General features: G+C 42.4%; 1 protein-coding gene across 5 annotated transcripts in view; it reads left to right on the top strand.

Moving 5' to 3' along the window:
* The window catches only part of AGBL2 (AGBL carboxypeptidase 2), a 1,238,365-nt gene that overhangs the window by 277,844 nt on the left and 942,687 nt on the right, over positions 1-17,834 (top strand). For all 5 annotated transcript variants that reach the window (XR_014979319.1, XR_014979321.1, XR_014979320.1 and 2 more), the window contains exon 6: positions 961-1,111. Coding sequence is in view for 2 of the 5 variants with exons in the window: in XM_085646520.1 (XP_085502646.1) it covers positions 961-1,111 (151 nt within the window). In the remaining 3 variants the exon portion in view is untranslated. The remainder of the gene's footprint in view (positions 1-960; positions 1,112-17,834) is intronic.

The following is a 17,834-nucleotide window of genomic DNA, read 5'->3' as shown; positions in this document are numbered from 1 at the left end:
AATCCTACCACACAACTAACTTCACAGTAGTGCCACACGACAAACCCCACGGTCCTACCACAGAATTAACCTCATGATCTGACCACACAACTAATCACATGGTCCTACCACATAGCTAACCCCATGTCCTACCTCACATCTAACCTCACAGTCCTACCCCACAACCAATCCCTCAGTCCTACCACACATCTAACCCCACGTTCCTACTACACAACTAACCCCACGGTCTTACCACACCGCTAACCTCACAGTCCTACCACACAGCTAACCCCACAGTCCTCCAACCAACTGACCCATGGTCCTACCACACAACTATCATCCATTTAAGAGACACTCTGCTCCCATGTGGACCAGACTCTACCCTTCCATTGCCACCAATCCACCCTGGGCGAGTGAAAAGGTAGGTAGCTTTTTCCAAGCTAAGAAGTACTTATGAGTGACTATTGAGTACCAGCAGTCGGGACATAGCCTTCAGTTCCCTCTGTTGCAGGAGAAACGCAGGTCTGCAGACATCAAGACCCTCAACATGGTTCCCTGGGAAAGACCAACTGGAAAAAGCTTGATTGGGGTTGTAATGATTAGTGAAATGTCACAATGCTTAGCCCGAAACCCGAGTCTAATCAGTTAGACGTGGGGTCCTCATGTAATCAAAGTCTGCACAGAAGAGGAAGGCATATTCCGTCAGAACTTCTGACAAAGGGACTTATTAAACATTTGGGATTTTCAACTAGAAGGCAGAGGGTGATGGGAGTCGTTAGTGTATGTTCATGTGTGCTATGATGGACCCTAGCTCATTATGCTACTTATCTCTGGGGCACTGTGCCAGTTAATAGTGCTTGCGCTTGTCTCATGGCGCATTAGTTCATTTTGTAAAATTTGTAATTTTGCAACATTTGAAATGTTTCAACTTTCTGTTCAAGCAGGGTAACTAGAGTTCTGATTGTCCCTCTTTTCTTTCAGCCACAAAGGGGTCGTTTTTTACCTGCTCCAGAGTGAGTGGCTGTCGGGGACCAATCACCCCTGCCACTGGGGCTTCAAAAGCACGAGATGGAAGGTCTCTTCAGTTTGAATCCAGGTTTGAGAGCGGAAACCTCCAACGAGCTGTCCAAGTGTGAGTGTGAGCAGCTTGGGGGATGCTACAAACTACTTACTCATGTGGTGAAGTTTATTATGCAGTGGGATAGACGTCCTCTTAAGAGGCAACAGCGTAACTTGATGTGGGCTGAATGCCCCAGACCGCTTTTAGATGATAAGGCAGGCCAGACACCTCACTTTGACCCAGAACTCATTACTTTTTTATTCAAATCTGGCAAGGACCCAAGAAAGGGCTTGGAACAGTAAGGGTGCAGGTTCTTCACAGAGGAAGCTCATTCACCAAAAGGAATGATCATTATTATCAAGGAAGCCAAGTGTGCGGCCACCAGTCAGGAGAGCAGAGACCTGCAGATAGTATATGGGGCACATTCCATAATTGAAAAGATGCAGATAGGAAATGAGATCTGTAAGGATAAGCGAGAGAAGGCTAGGACTGAGAGAAGGGATATAGTAGGACATGGACCTCGAGACATGGGACCCCTTGAGCAAGTGGAATGATAAAGCAAGTGAAGAGAACTTAGAGGTCGCTTACTTTATTTAACATTGCACCTTCACACTACTGACTGAGTCGTCCTAGATGAAGCTGTCAGGTGGAGAGAGCACAGGGTAAAAATAGAGAAGAAAGCTTAGGAGAGGAATCAGGCGGGACAGAATAATCAAGTTTCTGGTGCTGCTCATGGAAGGTGATGTACCTTAGAAAGTGAAGTATAGTTAACATTTTGCTATGGTGTTTTTAAAGAACAACATACACCAGAGGCTTCTTGGCGCTAGGCAGCAGCTTAAAGTGCGGTAGACGGTGATTATTACAGCTACTGGTCGAATAAGTTCGTCTTGAGCGGCTTGACTTCAGAGATTCATGCGAAGAATTCCAGGTTCTTGCAGCAGAGGTGGCAAAAGCTCCATCCTCGTATGTTGTTGTGGGCGATCTTGGCAGCTGGAGAAGAAAGTAGTCTATTTGTATTGTACCAGGTCATTTCTTTCATCCATGAACTCCAGGGTGATCAGATACACCTTATTGTACTTTACATTTCGTTGTCATTACTTTGAGATTATTCAGAATGCCAGTGGAAATCTTTCAAAAAAGGCGAACTGGGATGACGATTCTCCAATTAACATGCAAAGAGAATTTTGATTTCGTTAAAGACAACGGAGACTTTCATTATGCATAAAACCTTTATTGCTGCCCCAACATGCAGCCCTTTAAAGAACAAACGTACATCATAAAGTAAAAAGTTCCATTCCGGAATAATGGCACAGCATAAATCCCCATAGCAACAGCCATCTTCCTCTCTTAGGCTACGAACCGAAGGAAGAACTTAAACTTGAAGATCCTGAGACATTTGGAAACAGGCCAGCTCCAGGAAGGATTCCAACATACCCCCATGGTCTGATCCAATCAAAAATTATTTATTAAAGAAAAAAAGAAAAATGGACAATTCTAAGAATAGAGTATGCACAAAACTAAACATTTATTTTATTATTTATTTTTCTTTTTTCTTTTTTCTCTCTCTCTTTTTTTTTTTTATAAACCAAATTTTGTGATGTCATTACATCTCCTCACCTTTACCCATAACCGAATATAGGGTGGGGTGGGTGAGATTGTAATAGCCTCTGTTGTCTTTAATGAAATCAAGATTCTCTTTGCATGTTAATTGGAGAATTGTCATTTCATTACAAGACCTGAGGCTACCATTATGCAAGTTTAAAGCTGTCTACTACTAAATTGCTTACATGCTTTACTGGTCTCAAATAAAAATTTGCAAACGTGCTGCCATTTGACCAATCTGCCACCCTGAGGATCTCAAAGAGTGTACCACCTGCCAAGAATACCTTACTGGCCATTGCACCTTCTTGCTGAATGAGCACCAAAAATTGACAAGTCAATACCTACTTTAACCATTAATGTGCTAACCCACCTGGCTATAGTAGCGGTAGACACCGCCTTGTGCGGCCTTTCATAAAATATTAAAAGTTGAATCTCATCATCATGTCTGAATTCAAGCATTCTATGTTCATATACCCTCATGCAATTCATTACAGAAAGTTTGGGACAATCCTGATGTTAGGGGTAGAAAATATGAGCGGATATATTCTTTGTCCTTTTCCAGATATCAAAGTGAACCTCATCTGATGAGTAAACTCTGTTGCAAATCTCCAAACCTTTAACATCTCAAACCTTCTGAATGATACCAAATAGAGAAGAGTAGCCAATTTCTGAGAAATCTGTCTTACTGAAGGATAAAAATTACCTGGCCACGCGTCAAAAGGTTTGAATACAATATCCCAAAGGGAAGCATTGAGCGGCCTAATGGGTCTCTTAATTCTTATTCCCTTCATCATCCTATATATCAGCGGATCGTTCTCAACTGTGATGTCACCTATGATGGCATGGCCAGGTGAAACCCCTGACCTATGGCAATTAATAGTCCTGTAAAATAAGCCTGACTGAAACAATTTGGCTAGATAATTGGCCAAATTCGTTACAGGAGTGTCTAAGGGACCCAGACCCCTTTCCACGCACCAACACCACCTACACCAAAACCCCCTTATATCTTTTCCTAGTCCCTGGAGCCCACGACTCGTCCAGTAAATCTTTAGCCTTTCCTGAAAGGCCTGAGACTCTTGCATAACACCTAATGTTCTCCAAACAAGAAGGTCCAGCTTCCCTTCTATCACCAGAGGATGTTCCTCCCCATCTGGGCCTATCAGCAAACCCATATGTATTGGTATAAGAAAGGGTTCCTGCACTGCAAGTTCCATCACCCATGGGAACCAAACTTGAGAAGCCCAAAAAGGGGTGACCAGCACCAGCTTGAACTTCGCCTTCCAAATCTTCCAGGGCACCCTCTGAATCATGGCAAATGGTAGTAAGGCATAACTTCTCCCGAGACCCAATACTGAATGAAAGGCATCTACTGCTAAGGCCTCTTATGTGCAATGAACTTTCTGGACCCGACCATCGACCCCCTGTGTCTAGGTTGTTCAGGCGGCTCCCCAGCCCAAAGAACTGGAATCTGTTTCTAAAGTACACCCTGGCACATTCCCAAAAATTACTTTGCCATTCCAACACTCCAGGCTGTTCAGCCACTACTCGAGGTCCGAAAGAGCCTTTGGAGATAAACGTATCGAGTTTGCATACTAAAGACCCTGTGTGACCCAACTATCTTTAATCCCTGGAGAGCCCTGCAATGTAGGGGACCTGGGGAAAAGGCCCGGATCAAGGAGGACAGTAGACACATTTTTCTTGCTAAGTCTCTCAGGATTACAACCTCTTTCCCCAAAATATATCTCACTTCCTTCCTTATCTTCTTTACCTTTTTCTGGGGCAAAAGAAGTTTTGATTGCAGAGTATCTACCCGAAAACCCAGAGGCTCCAAGGATTGACTAGGTATCAGTACTGATTTTTCCACATTGATAATGAAACTGAGGCTCTCCAAAAGATCCTTTGATACTCCTAAATGAAGCAGCAGCTCTGTTTTTACCGGATTAATCGAAAGGATGTCGTCCAATTAAATTATAAGACCAATTCCTTTCTCCCTCAAGAAGGCCACCACAGGTCTTAGAACCTTGGTAACACACCACGGAGCAGAGGAAATCCCAAAAGGAAGACAACAAAACTGGAAAACCATTTCCATCTACCTGAAACAGAGGTATTTCTGTGAACTCTCTGCCATAGGGATTGTGAAATATGCATTCTTTAAGTCCAGCTTCACTAACCAATCTTTTTCCTGCAGAGTATCCAGAAGAAGATGGATTCCCTCCATTTTGAAGTGGCGGTAGACCAAATATTTGTTGAGGTCCCCTAAGTATACAAATAAGCGCCACCCATGGTCCTTTTCTCTCACTAGAAAAATCGCGCTCACAAACCCATCGTGTGCTTCTACCACTCTTACTGTTGCTTCCTTTTGCAACATCTGGGAAGCTTCCACAGCCACCAAATCCATTCTCTCTTTGTCAAAGAGAATCTCTCAGGGCTGAGAAGTTTGAATGGGGGTCTCACAGAAATCCATTTTGAAACCTGACACTGCTCTTAAAACTCAGGGGTTGTTTATAAGCTCTTCCCACCTGTGGATTAAAGACTTTAGCCTTCCAGCAACCCTACTGGGGAAGAACCAGCACAAATCGCTGCACTTACATTCGAAAGCTGCGAATCTTGTTCTTCCTTCTCTAGATCTGGATCTACCTATCTGTGGGTAGAAACCTGCCGAGGTTTGGAAGCCTCGGCCACAGCCTTTGGAGCCTTGACTGTACTAATTTCAGGAGTAGAATTGGGACCTTCTGCAGCTCTATTCACCACTTCCATGAGCTTCGGGGTCATCCTCTCAGCTATGAGCCCCGTCTTGGCTTTGGCTAGCATGCAGACTGCCCACTGGCTCCAGCCTCTAAGGAGGTCAAGGTCTATTTCTGAATCATTGATATGTGCCTCCTCTGCCATATCTAGTATCTGAGCCTAAGGACCCAGGACATCCAGTAGACGGTCCTGGCATTGCTCCAGGCACTGTTCCAAACCCTTTCTTGGGTCCTTGCCAGATTTGAATAAAAAAGTAATGAGTTCTGGGTCAAAGTGAGGTGTCTGGCCTGCCTTATCATCTAAAAGCAGTCTGGGGCATTCAGCCCGCTTCAAGTTACGCTGTTGACTCTCAAGAGGACGTCTAACCCACTGCATAATAAACTTCACCACAAGAGTAAGTGGCCACCACTCACAGATCTGTATGGTTGTCTAAAAGTGGCCGGGCTAAACATGTCTTGTTCCAAAGGATCTTTGCTGGCCTAGTTGTGGAAGTTCCCGGAAAATCATCATCTAGCCCATCTAGGGCGTCTGGGGTCTCATGTGGGTCGAAAAGAAATTTGTCAAACCACTTCTTGTTTTTGTTGACATCAAACATATCCAGTCTAAGTGAGTCCTGGCTGTCTATTGTGCTGGGAAGGACACCACACTCTCTTGTGTCGCAGCGGACACCAATGTCTTTTGTAGCGTTGTTGCTACTTGGTCTCTTGTATCACATGAATTAGTGAGTGCCTCAATGAAATGTTAAATGCCCAAATCCAGCTAAGAGCTCACAGAAAAATAACTATTGAAATTGTACACGCGAAATAACAGGAAAATAAAACAACTCTATTAGGGTAACATACTGTATGGAAAAATAATTGGTACCCAACAATAATAGATAGAAAGAAGCTTACGCTTGATTTATTAAATAATACATTGGTAAACAAGTAAATAAGAGCTTAATCTTTAAACTGGACTAGCACCAACAACCTCTGTGTACCTATACAACACACATAGTGGCAAAAATAACCAAGCACTTATACAGGAGGTATAAAGTGGTACTCATCTGTCTGAGGAGCAGCTGATAAAAGAGGAAGATGGTTGTTGCTATGGGGTTATATGCTGTGCCATTATTCCAGAATGTATCTTTTTACTTTATGATGTACGTTTGTTCTTTAAAGGACTGCATGTTGGGGCAGCAATAAAGGTTTTGTGAATAATGATAGCCTCCAGTCTTGTAATGGAATTACATTTTCATGTATCACTTAATAGACATTCAACAGATTTTTGTATGAATTGAAGGTGTGTGATAGGTTTCTTTGGGGCTCCAAAAGAAAACAGTTTTTCCATTATCTAATCTCCACTATATCAGGGTATGGACTCCAGGGTTTCTCAAGAAAGTCCAAATATTGTGTTTTTTCAGTTGAAATCAACAAGTGTTATTTATTTATTTATAAAGTTTTATATAGCGCGAACATGACCCAAACAAGGTATCAGAGCCCTTTACAAGAGGTCTAGAAGTAAGAAACAGTAAAACAGATAACAAAAATATAGAGAGAAACAGGATGGGAGGGACCAAAAAAAAGGCTGGAGGCCTTCATTGAGCCCATGCCTCCCGCTACTTCTATATATACATGATCTTAGAGGTCCAGTACTTACGTGGGTATAGCAAATGTGGCAGGCTAGAAGTACATGCGCCTTAGAGCAAAAATGTATTTATTAGTAGCACTTTGATTTCCTTTTTAAATGATACAGTTGAGGGGATCAGTCTGATTTCAGTAGCAAGGGAGTTCCAGATTCTTGGGGCAATACACGAGAATGCTAGCTTCTTACAAGTTTCAGCAGGTGCTAGAGCTTCTAGAAGATCTACAGGCACCAGATAACTCCAGTTTTTTTGCCAGGTACCTCAGAGTATTGAAATGTAGGGCTTTATGGGTCATGCAGGCAATTTTTTACTAAATCCTTGTGTCTTATGGGAGCCAGTTTGGAGCCTGTAGATCATGTTTGATGTGGTTGTATCTTTTAGAACCTGTGATGAGCCTTGCAGCAGAGTTTAGGGAAGCCCTTAGAGGAGCCAACGTTGATCTAAGTAGGTTGCAGAGAGTTGCACTCCCATAGTCCAACCCGGAAATCACTAGGGATTGAACACAGTTGAACACAGTTGTTCAAGCCCTAGTGACGTCGTCGAGGGAGAGGATGGGTTTTAATTTCCTTAGGATGTTCATTAAGAAGTTGCCTCCTTTAGTAGCCGCACTGTTGTGCTCCTGCATGTTCAAATTCTTGTCAAGGGTTATTAATAAAGATCACGGAAATCTATGATGTGTGGAAGGCATTAAGGGCTGTTAGTTGCTTTATCCATTCTCGGATAACAGAGGACTGTTTGGGTGGGGCGATTAAGAGCAAATGCATGTTTTTGAGCATTGATTTTGAAGTGGTTATGTGTCAGCCGGTTTTGGGTTTTTTGAAGAGTTGTGTTAGGAGACTGGATATCATCAGGGGAAGAGATTTTCAAAATGAGTTGGGTGTCATCTGCATACATGTGAAAGTGGATGTTGGATAGGTTCAGAAATTCAGTTAGTGGCTCCATGAACATGTTAAAGAGGGTGGGTGAGAGCATTGAACCCTGTGGGTCCCCTAGTGTGACAGGTGAAGAATTGGAAAGGGACTAATTAACCTTGATTTATTGGGATCTATTGTGGAGGAAAGAGGTGAACCAATTCAGGACAAATCCAGATAGCCCCATCCTATTTTCTAGTAATTCTAGGAGGCTGTCATGTTTAATTGTGCCAAAAGCGGACGATAGGTCAAGGAGAATTGGCAGGCAGGATTCATTTTGATCCAGCAATTTTAGTGCATCATCTACTATGTGCATTAAAGCTAATTCTGTACTATGTCCTTGTCAGAAGCCAATCTGGAATTGGTCTAAAAGTTGGAATTGTTCTATGTGGTTGCCTAATTGGATGTGAACACACTTCTCCAGGTGCTTCACTAGGGTCGGAATGTTAGTGATTGGTCGGAAGTTGTTTATATCCGCCTGGTCTGCCATGGGTTTAATCAAAATAGGAGTTACCTGTCCCGACTTTAAATAGTCAGGAATGGTGCAGAGACGTAATGAGGCATTTACTATCTTGGTCCAGAGACGGAGTATTGACACTTTGAATTCATTGAAGAGGTTCGATGGCAGGGGGTCGTTGAAGTGGTTTGAGGGATGTAGGGATTTTGAGGCCTGGGACATCAGTCCCAAGTTTGAATCAATATATATATATATATATATATATATATATATATATATATATATATATATATATATATATATATATATATATATATATATATATATATATATATATTATCTAGTGGTGGCCGCCAGTAGATAGTTATAGTTAGGACCGTGTTTCCATAGGAAATCTGAAAATTCTATTTTGAATAACTTTGGCGCCAGTTGACGGATCCTCGCGAATTTTTCAAAACTAATGGGGCGCTCCGCTCAGCTCCTACCCTGGAAGTCTCGGGGTGATTCGTCAAGCGGGGGCTGCGAAAAAAGGGGGGTCCCAAAACGCGTTTTCCCCATGCATTTTCCCATAGGACCTTTAGTCGAAGGTACAGCCCGAACGGCTGAACAGAATTACTTGAAATTTGGCAAACAGGTAGTCCTCAGGTCAGGCATGTGCCCTTTGCATATATGGTGTCAATCTGTTCGGTAGTTCTTGAGAAAATTGCAGTTAAAACTACATAAATATCTATAAGCGCGCACCGTGCGCGCACCGTGCGCGCACTGTGCGTGCACCGTAACGTGCACGAGCGTAATTGTGATTGGTGGTTACATGTCAGTCAGCATTCAAATCGGTAGAAATCAGGAAGTGTCCGCCATTTTGTGTGTAACAGTGAAAAAGAAAGGTGGAGAACGTGAAAAGGGGGCAGGGTAGAGAGTTCCTGACCCCCTAGCTTTTGTCAGGGGGTCCCTGAAGGACCCCGAAGGGTGAAAAAAACATTTATTTTTTTTTAAATCGCGAGGTGCGCGCACGGTGTGTGCACAACGGAAAAAAATCATTAAAAAAATAGAATTAAAAATCAAATGTAAGTGTTTAGATGTTAGGTGGCTCTAAAAAGAGCCGTTGTGTTAATTGAGGAACAGAGGAACAAAAAATTGAAAAAAATTATGGGGTGCCACATGTGTGCTGTTGTATCTTGCTCTCTATTAGGGGAATGCTGGTGTTACCATAAGAGAGAAGAGCACTGCACGCATTGCACCGTATATGCACCCTCTTGAACAGAGGGTGTATATCCAGAGGAACAGAAGCAGGTGAAGCTGCCGCCGCAGATGAAGTGCTCGGCTGAGCTGCCGATGATGTGCTCGGCTGAGCTGCTGCGGATGTGCTCGGCTGAGCTGCTGGAGGGTTGTCTCTAGCAGCTCGAGCAAAAGCCACAGGATGTACTCCTTTAACGTGCCTGATCATAGTGAAAATACTAAAAGAGTATTTCTTTTTAGGATCTCCTCTTGATAAGACAACACCACAAATAGTGCAGGTGACTTTTGGAGCATTCACCTTCTTCTGCCCCTCTGGAAATGTAAAAAATTGCCATATAAAAGAGTCTTTCTGTTTCCTCTGTCTCACAAGGGTCTCCTGCTCACTCCCAGAAGATGACTGCTGCTCTGCCATTCTCAAGTACTGGAGTACTGGAAAAGCTGCTCAGCTCCTTCTCCCAGGGAATCAGAACAAATAATGAGGGGAGTGGGTGTGGTGTTGGAAGTTTCTGGAACTGAAACTACTATAAACCAATGAAAAGTGTTGTTTCTTAATCACATGATCTGAAACTACTATAAACCAATGAAAAGTGTTGTTTCTAAATCACATTACTTGCCGTGCGCGCACCGTGCGCGCATGGAGCACACACGCATGCACGTACGGAGTACGCGTGCATGCGCGTACGGAGCACGCGCGCATGTGCGTACGGAGCACGTGCGCATGCGCGTACGGAGCACGCATGACGTACGCATGCGCGCGTGGAGCACGTACGCATGCGCACACGGAGCACGTACGCATGCGCGCACGGTCAAAAACCCCTAAAAAATTTTTTTTTTTAAAGTGTTTAGAAGTTTATAGAAGATATTTACTATGCTGTTAAACTTTATCCAAATTTAAAAAAAAAAGAGCTGAGCCATTCCATATTACAGGATAAAGTAAATCTATAACTATATACATAGGTAGCTTATTGTAAAATAAATATTTAAAAAATATAATAATACATTCATAAATTAGTATTTAAAAAACCTTGCAAATTCACTGAAAAAACCATAGGTTTCACACACGTTATAGTTAGGAATTAGCATTTAAAAAACCTTGCAAATTCACTGAAAAAACCATAGGTTTCACACATGTTATAGTTAGCTGGACATTTCACTCGTACAAAACCATTGAAATTCCCCCGTTATAGTTAGTTCAGCTAACTATAACTCGCGCGCCCGCAATCCACTGCTGATGATGTCACATATTACATCACTCATGACATGGTCAGTGACATCACTCATGACATCACTGATGACATCTCAAATGACATCACTGATGACATCACTGATGACGCCATCCATGTGATAAATTACCACATCTTCTCACACCCTAATATAACCTTTGATACACCGACTCAAAAATTCAGAGTTCCATTCTCAAAACCATACATACTCCAATACCAATAATTACATACCCACTTATTAACTCTTAGGTCTACATACACCTCCACTCATTCACCTGTACAGTCACTCATACTTAAAGTCACTCCATACAACACTATCAAATGCATTTATACACCTATATAGACACTCACACACCACCAATCATCCATAGAGGTACTCTCACACCTAGTCAGTCATGCAAATAATCACACTCCCATTTACTCACCTATGCGGTTATACACACTCAAGTTCACTTACTCATAAAAAAAGTACCACATTCTTACGCTCTTATAGAATCCTTGATACAAGCACACACTCATCCATACAGTCACTCTCACAATCACACACTCTCACATCTACCCACTTATATACTCTTACACGCATATATACTGCCTTTCACATATGTAGTTAGTCACAAATGTACAACTGAGATATACATTCAATCCCTAACACACCCATACATACACTCACTCAACCATACAGTCCATCACAGATGCACTCTTAAAACCATGCACCCATAGAATCACCCACTCACACATCTATGCATAGAGTCACACACACCCTACCCACACAAACACTCAGGAACCCATACAGATACTGAGACAACCAATCAATAACCCATATAGACACTCATAGCTATTCACAAAACCATGCAGTCACTTATACACCAACACACAGACACATACAGACATTCACACAGTTTAGTCACTAGTCTGCAGTAAGATACATTTAATGACTCACTTATAGAGTCAGTTACGCACCTAGAAAATCACCCATTCACACACTTGTACACCCACTCATTCTTCAACAGGCCTTTCCCTATATATATTAAACATATTAAAATTGTTCAGAAACACATACTCAATGGATTATGTCATCAGTGATGTCATCAGTGATGTCATTTGAGATGTAAATTCACTGAAAAAACCATAGGTTTCACACAAGTTATAGTTAGCTGTACATTTCACTCGTAAAAAACCAATGAAATTCCACGTTATAGTTAGATCAGGTAACTATAACTTGCGCGCCCACAATAAACTGCTGATGACGTCACATATTACATCACTTATGACATGGTCAGTGACATCACTCATGACATCAATGATGACATCTGAAATGACACATTGTGCATTGCGGTCGCGCAAGTTATAGTTACCTGATCTAACTATAACGTGGAATTTCATTGTTTTTTTACGAGTGAAATGTATTGTACAGCTAACTATAACTTGTGTGAAACCTATGGTTTTTTAAGTGAATTTGCAAGGTTTTTTAAATGCTAATTCCTAACTATAACGTGTGTGAAACCTATGTTTTTTTCAGTGAATTTGTACGGTTTTTTAAATGCTAAGTTATGTATTTATTTTTAATTTTTGCGCACCGAGCACACACGTTGCGCATTTCGTACCGTGCACGCCTCGCCATTTTTTACAAAATATCAATTGTTTTTTTCTCCCTTGGGGGTCCTTAGATTTATATATTAAATGTGATTGTTAATTCTTTTTTTTTTTTTTTTTTTTTTACCGTACGCGTACGGTAAGCTTACCGTACGCGCACTCCGCGATTTTTTTAAAAAATATTAAATTTATTTTTCATACTTTTTGGTCCTTCGTGAACCCCCTGACGAACGCTAGGGGGTCTGCAACTCTCTTCGTTGCTCCCTTTTCATGTTATCAACCTTTGTTTTTCAGTGCGAGAGACAGAAAATGGCGGCCGATACTTTCTGATTTCGACCGATTCGAATGTTTACAGTCATGTAACCACCAATCAGAATTGAGCTCGCGCACGGCACCGTACGCGTACGGTAAGCTTACCGTAAGCGCACGGAGCGCGCTTACAGATATATATATTGATTTAAATGCTATTTTCTCAGGACCTACTGAACAGATTTACACCAGACCTGCAAAAGGCACATCCCTGACCTGAGGACTACCTCTCTGCCCAATTTCAAGTAATTCTGTTCAGCCGTTCGGGCTGTAGCTCGGACTAAAGGTCCTATGGGAAAATGCATGGGGAAAACGTGTTTTGGGACCCCCCTTTTTTCTCAGCCCCCGCTTGACGAATCCCCCCGAGACTTTCAGGGTAGGAGCGTAGCGTAGCGCCCCATTAGTTTTGAAAAATTCGCGAGGATTCGTCAACCGGCGCCAAAGTTATTCCAAATAGAATGTTGCGGATTTCCTATGGAAACACGGTCCTAACTATAACTATCTACTGGCGACTGCCAGTAGATAATATATATATATATATATTCACTGAAAAAACCATAGGTTTCACACATGTTATAGTTAGCTGGACATTTTACTAATAAAAAACCAATGAAATTCCCCCGTTATAGTTACTGTAGGCAACTATAACTCACGCGACCGCAATCCTCTGCTGATGCTAATACTGTATTTAGACACTTATTTGCCCATGTCTTCTTCCATTAAATTTTAGCTATACATATATTACAAATATTTTTTTTTCATAAAGACACATATGTCATCAGCAGAGGATTACGGTCGCGTGAGTTATAGTTGCCTACAGTAACTATAACGGGGGAATTTCATTGGTTTTTTATCAGTAAAATGTCCAGCTAACTATAACATGTGTGAAACCTATGGTTTTTTCAGTGAATTTGTACGGTTTTTTAAATGCTAAGTTACTTTACGCTATTTGTGGCGTGCGCGCCCACTTAACGCAGTTCGTTCCATGCGCGCACGGTTCGCTTCGCGCACCGTGCGCACAATGTGAGCACGCGGTGCGCTTCGCGCACCGCGTGCCCACATTACGCTAGATGGGCCATGAACGCACGATGCGCTTCGCGCACCGTGCGCACATGGAGGACATATGATGAGCATCGTTGTGACAGGTAAAATATATGTTTTGATTATCTCTAATAAGTGATGCACAAAAGGTTCCCTTCGGGCACCTTTTGCACACGGGGTGGGGAGAATGTGGATATTTTTTATTTATTTTTTATAATTTCATACCGTACGCGTACGGTAAGCGTAATCGGCGAAATTTTCGAAAAAATTAAATTTGCTTTTTTTCACTTGGGGGGTCGTTGGGGACTCCGTGGACATGGCAATGGGGTTGGGAGCTGTGTAAATAGCCCCCTTACGTGTTTTTGCACTTGGTTAATCAAACCCCCTGTCAGAGTGCGAGAGAGAAAATGGCGGCCGCCGCTTCCTGGTTTCGACCGATTCGAATGTTTACTAAGATCTAAGGGCCAATCAGAATCGCGCTCGCGCACGCCACCGTACGCGTACGGTAAGCGCACCGTAAGCGCACCGTAAGCTGGCTCAGATATATATATTGATTTAAAGGCTATTTTCTCAGAATCTACTGAACAGATTTACACCAAACCTACAAAAGGCACTTCCTTGACCTGAGGACTACCTCTCTGCCAAATTTCAAGTAATTCTGTTCAGCCGTTCGGGCTGTAGCTGTGTCTAAAGGTCCTATGGAAAAATGCATGGGAAAAAGCGTTTTGGGACCCCCCTTTTATCTCAGCCCCCGCTTGACGAATCCCCCCGAGACTTTTAGGGTAGGAGCGGAGTGTCGCAGTCCAACGTCCTCAGGGTCGCACGATGCTGTAAGGGGTCCACCTCCCGATAGCCCCTTGGTCTGGTATGTATATGACAGACACAAAAGGGTGATCAGGCGAAGGAAGGAAAGGAAGGGGACTGCGGGGAGGGAGATCTGGAAGAAAAAGCACAAGGCAATATGGTTAGGACAACCCCTAGACGCCCGTACTTAATGTTTCCCCTACTGTCCCCTGCTGTACCTGTAAAGGAAAGAAAGCACTCCTGACTGGGAGACCTGGAGAGACGAGGAACAGCAGTTCGTGACCTATAGAAAGGACATTGTTTAGCCACAAGATACCCCTACTTGCCTTTCCCCTCTTTCTCCTTTATCCCCTGAACAAAACGGACATACCACAATTCCTGAACCTCGGGTAGAACAGGGGGTGGGGAAGGACGTATGTCAGCAGTCCTATCCGCCCCTGTTGGAACACAAATAAACAATTGAGGTGCAGCGAAGCTTAAGCCCTGATGCAAGCAGCTCCGTCACCGGTATCTGTACAATCTCAGAGCGCTACTCCCATACTCCAGGGATAGCGTGAACTCAAGATCCTCTTTCAGGAGGAAAATCGGAAAGGCTCCAATCCTTGGAGCGGCTGGCTTACAATTACCAACAACACAGTGCAATGTCTCACCGCTCGGGCGATCCCGCAATACCTGAGAAAGGCGTCCAACGGAACAGCAGCGGTTCTATTTCACTCTCGGAATTTTGCACGGACCCACACACACTAGTGCGCAAAACAGGCAGCTGGAAGTCAAGGTTGGTGCGTAGCACCCCTACCAGAACGCCCCTTATCGTCCGCACTCGATCTCGTCCGCACTCGAACCTGGTAATCCAAAATAACCGGCACCCGCTTGATGCCGGAAGTTCCTTTTCATCGTCTTCGCGCCGTGCGTGATGACGTCGGAGCGTCATCTCGCAAGGCGCGCTGGGATATGTAGTTCCTTATGCCCGTCTCCTACGGGCTTGCCGCCCTCGGACTGTCAGTGCTCTACGGTGCGCTATAACACGGAGCGTAGCGCCCCACCTATTTTGAAAAATTCGCGAAGATTCGTCAACCGGCGCCAAAGTTATTCAAAATAGAATGTTGCGGATTTCCTATGGAAACGTGGTCCTAACTATAACTACCTACTGGCGACCGCCAGTAGGTAATATATATATATATATATATATATATATATATTCACTGAAAAACCCATAGGTTTCAGGCACGTTATAGTTAGAAATTAGCATTTAAAAAACCATAGAAATTCACTGAAAAAACCATAGGTTTCATTGACGTTATAGTTAGTTGGACATTTCACTCATACAAAACCAGAGAAAATCCGCCGTTATAGTTAGTTCAGCTAACTATAACTCGCGCCCCCGCAATGCACTGCTGACGACATCACATATTACATCATTCATGACATGGTCAGGGACATCACTGATGACATCTTAAATGACATCACTGATGACATCACTGATGACATCATCCAGTGAATGTGGTTTTCTTTAAAATTTAAATATGTACTATATATATACCAAGCTGTATTGAAGAATGAGTGGCTGTATAGGTCTCTGGATGGAGGATGTAGTAGGTGTCTGACTTACTCTTTAAGTGAGTGATTAAACGTGTCTTACTGAATGCATGGGTTAGTGACTAAACTGTGTGAATGTCTGTATCAGTCTGTCTGCTGTTGTATGAGCTGCTGCATGGGTTGGTCGATAGCTACATGAGTGTCGATATGGGTTATTGATTGGTTGCCAGAGTATTTGTATGGGTGCCTGAGTGTGTGTGTGGGTGTGTGGGAGGTGTGTAACTGTGCATACATGTTTGAGTGGTTGATTCACTGGGTGTATGGGTTCAAGAGTGCATGTGAAACAGCAGTATGGGTGTTTGAGAGTGTGTATGGGTGTGTTAGTGAGTAAATGGATGTCTCAGTGGTACATGTCCAAGTAACCACATATGTAAAAGGCAGTGTATGTGAGAGTTGGAGTATACAAATGACTATACGTGAAAATCAGTGATTCTGAGAGTGGCTGTATAGATGAGTATGCACTTGTATCACTGATTGTATAAGAGAGTAATTATGTGTTTGTTTCTGTTTGCATAAGTAACTCTGGATGTGTGCTGGTGTGTGAGTGTCGGTGTAGGTGTATGAGTGCATATGTTAGTGTTTTATTGATGAGTGACTGCATGTATGAGTAATTGCATGGGTGAATGAGTGAATGTATGTGTAGACCTAAGAACCAGTGACTAGATAAGTAGTAATTGCTATTGGTGTGTCTATGGTTTCGAAAATGGTATTGTGTATTTTGGAGACGGTGTATTAAAGGTTATATTAGGGTGTGAGAAGATGCATCAGATTGTCACATGGATGATGTCATCAGTGATGTCATTTGAGATGTCACTGACCATGTAATGAATTATGTAATATGTGACGTCATCAGCAGTGCATTGCGGGTGTGCAAGTTATTGTTAGCTGAACTAACTATAACGGTGGAATTTCTCTGGTTTTGTCTAACTGAAATGTCCAACTAACTATAACGTCAATTTTTAAATGCTAATTTCTAACTATAACGTGCCTGAAACCTATGGTTTTTTACTGAAATTCAATGATTTTTTAAGTGCTAATTTCTAACTATAACGTCCCTGAAACCTATGGTTTTTTCAGTGAATTTCTAAGGTTTTTTAAATGGTAATTTCTAACTATAACTTCCCTGAAACCTATGGTTTTTTCAGTGAATATATATATTAAAAAAAATGGTGAATAATTTTTAGTTAGGAAAACTATATTCATTCTTTAAAAAAAAAAATATTATACAGAAGTCGCGCACCCTTCGCGCACCCTACACGATGGCTGCGCGCATTCCGGTAGTCATTTTGAAAAGTCGCGCTGGGGTCGCGACTTCGGAGTAATTTTTAAAGTATGAAATATCTTTAAATTAATTATAAATAAAAGTTTTTCTTTAAGTGTTTGTCTAAATTTATTAATAAAAGTATTTTTAAAGTATTATTTTCAATATAATTTCGACTAAAAATTATTTGATTATTATTGGATTCGGAGGTTAGGAAGGATGGCCATTGTGCTCGATCTGTTTTGCAAGATGTTTTGGTCTAGTCAGGTGGACACCCTCCTCCGGGTGAGGTACGGCTTGAGGATTCTATTCAAAAGGTGAGGAATCAACAGGCAGAAGTATCCATCAGAAGAGCAAGTTACTTCCCTTCGGTAACGCTTTTTCTGGTGGATA

This window comes from Triturus cristatus, chromosome 3_1 (assembly GCF_964204655.1).
Source record: "Triturus cristatus chromosome 3_1, aTriCri1.1, whole genome shotgun sequence".
Lineage (NCBI taxonomy): Eukaryota > Metazoa > Chordata > Amphibia > Caudata > Salamandridae > Triturus > Triturus cristatus.
Note: the sequence above shows the minus strand (reverse complement) of the source record. Positions and strands in the feature narration are given on the sequence as shown.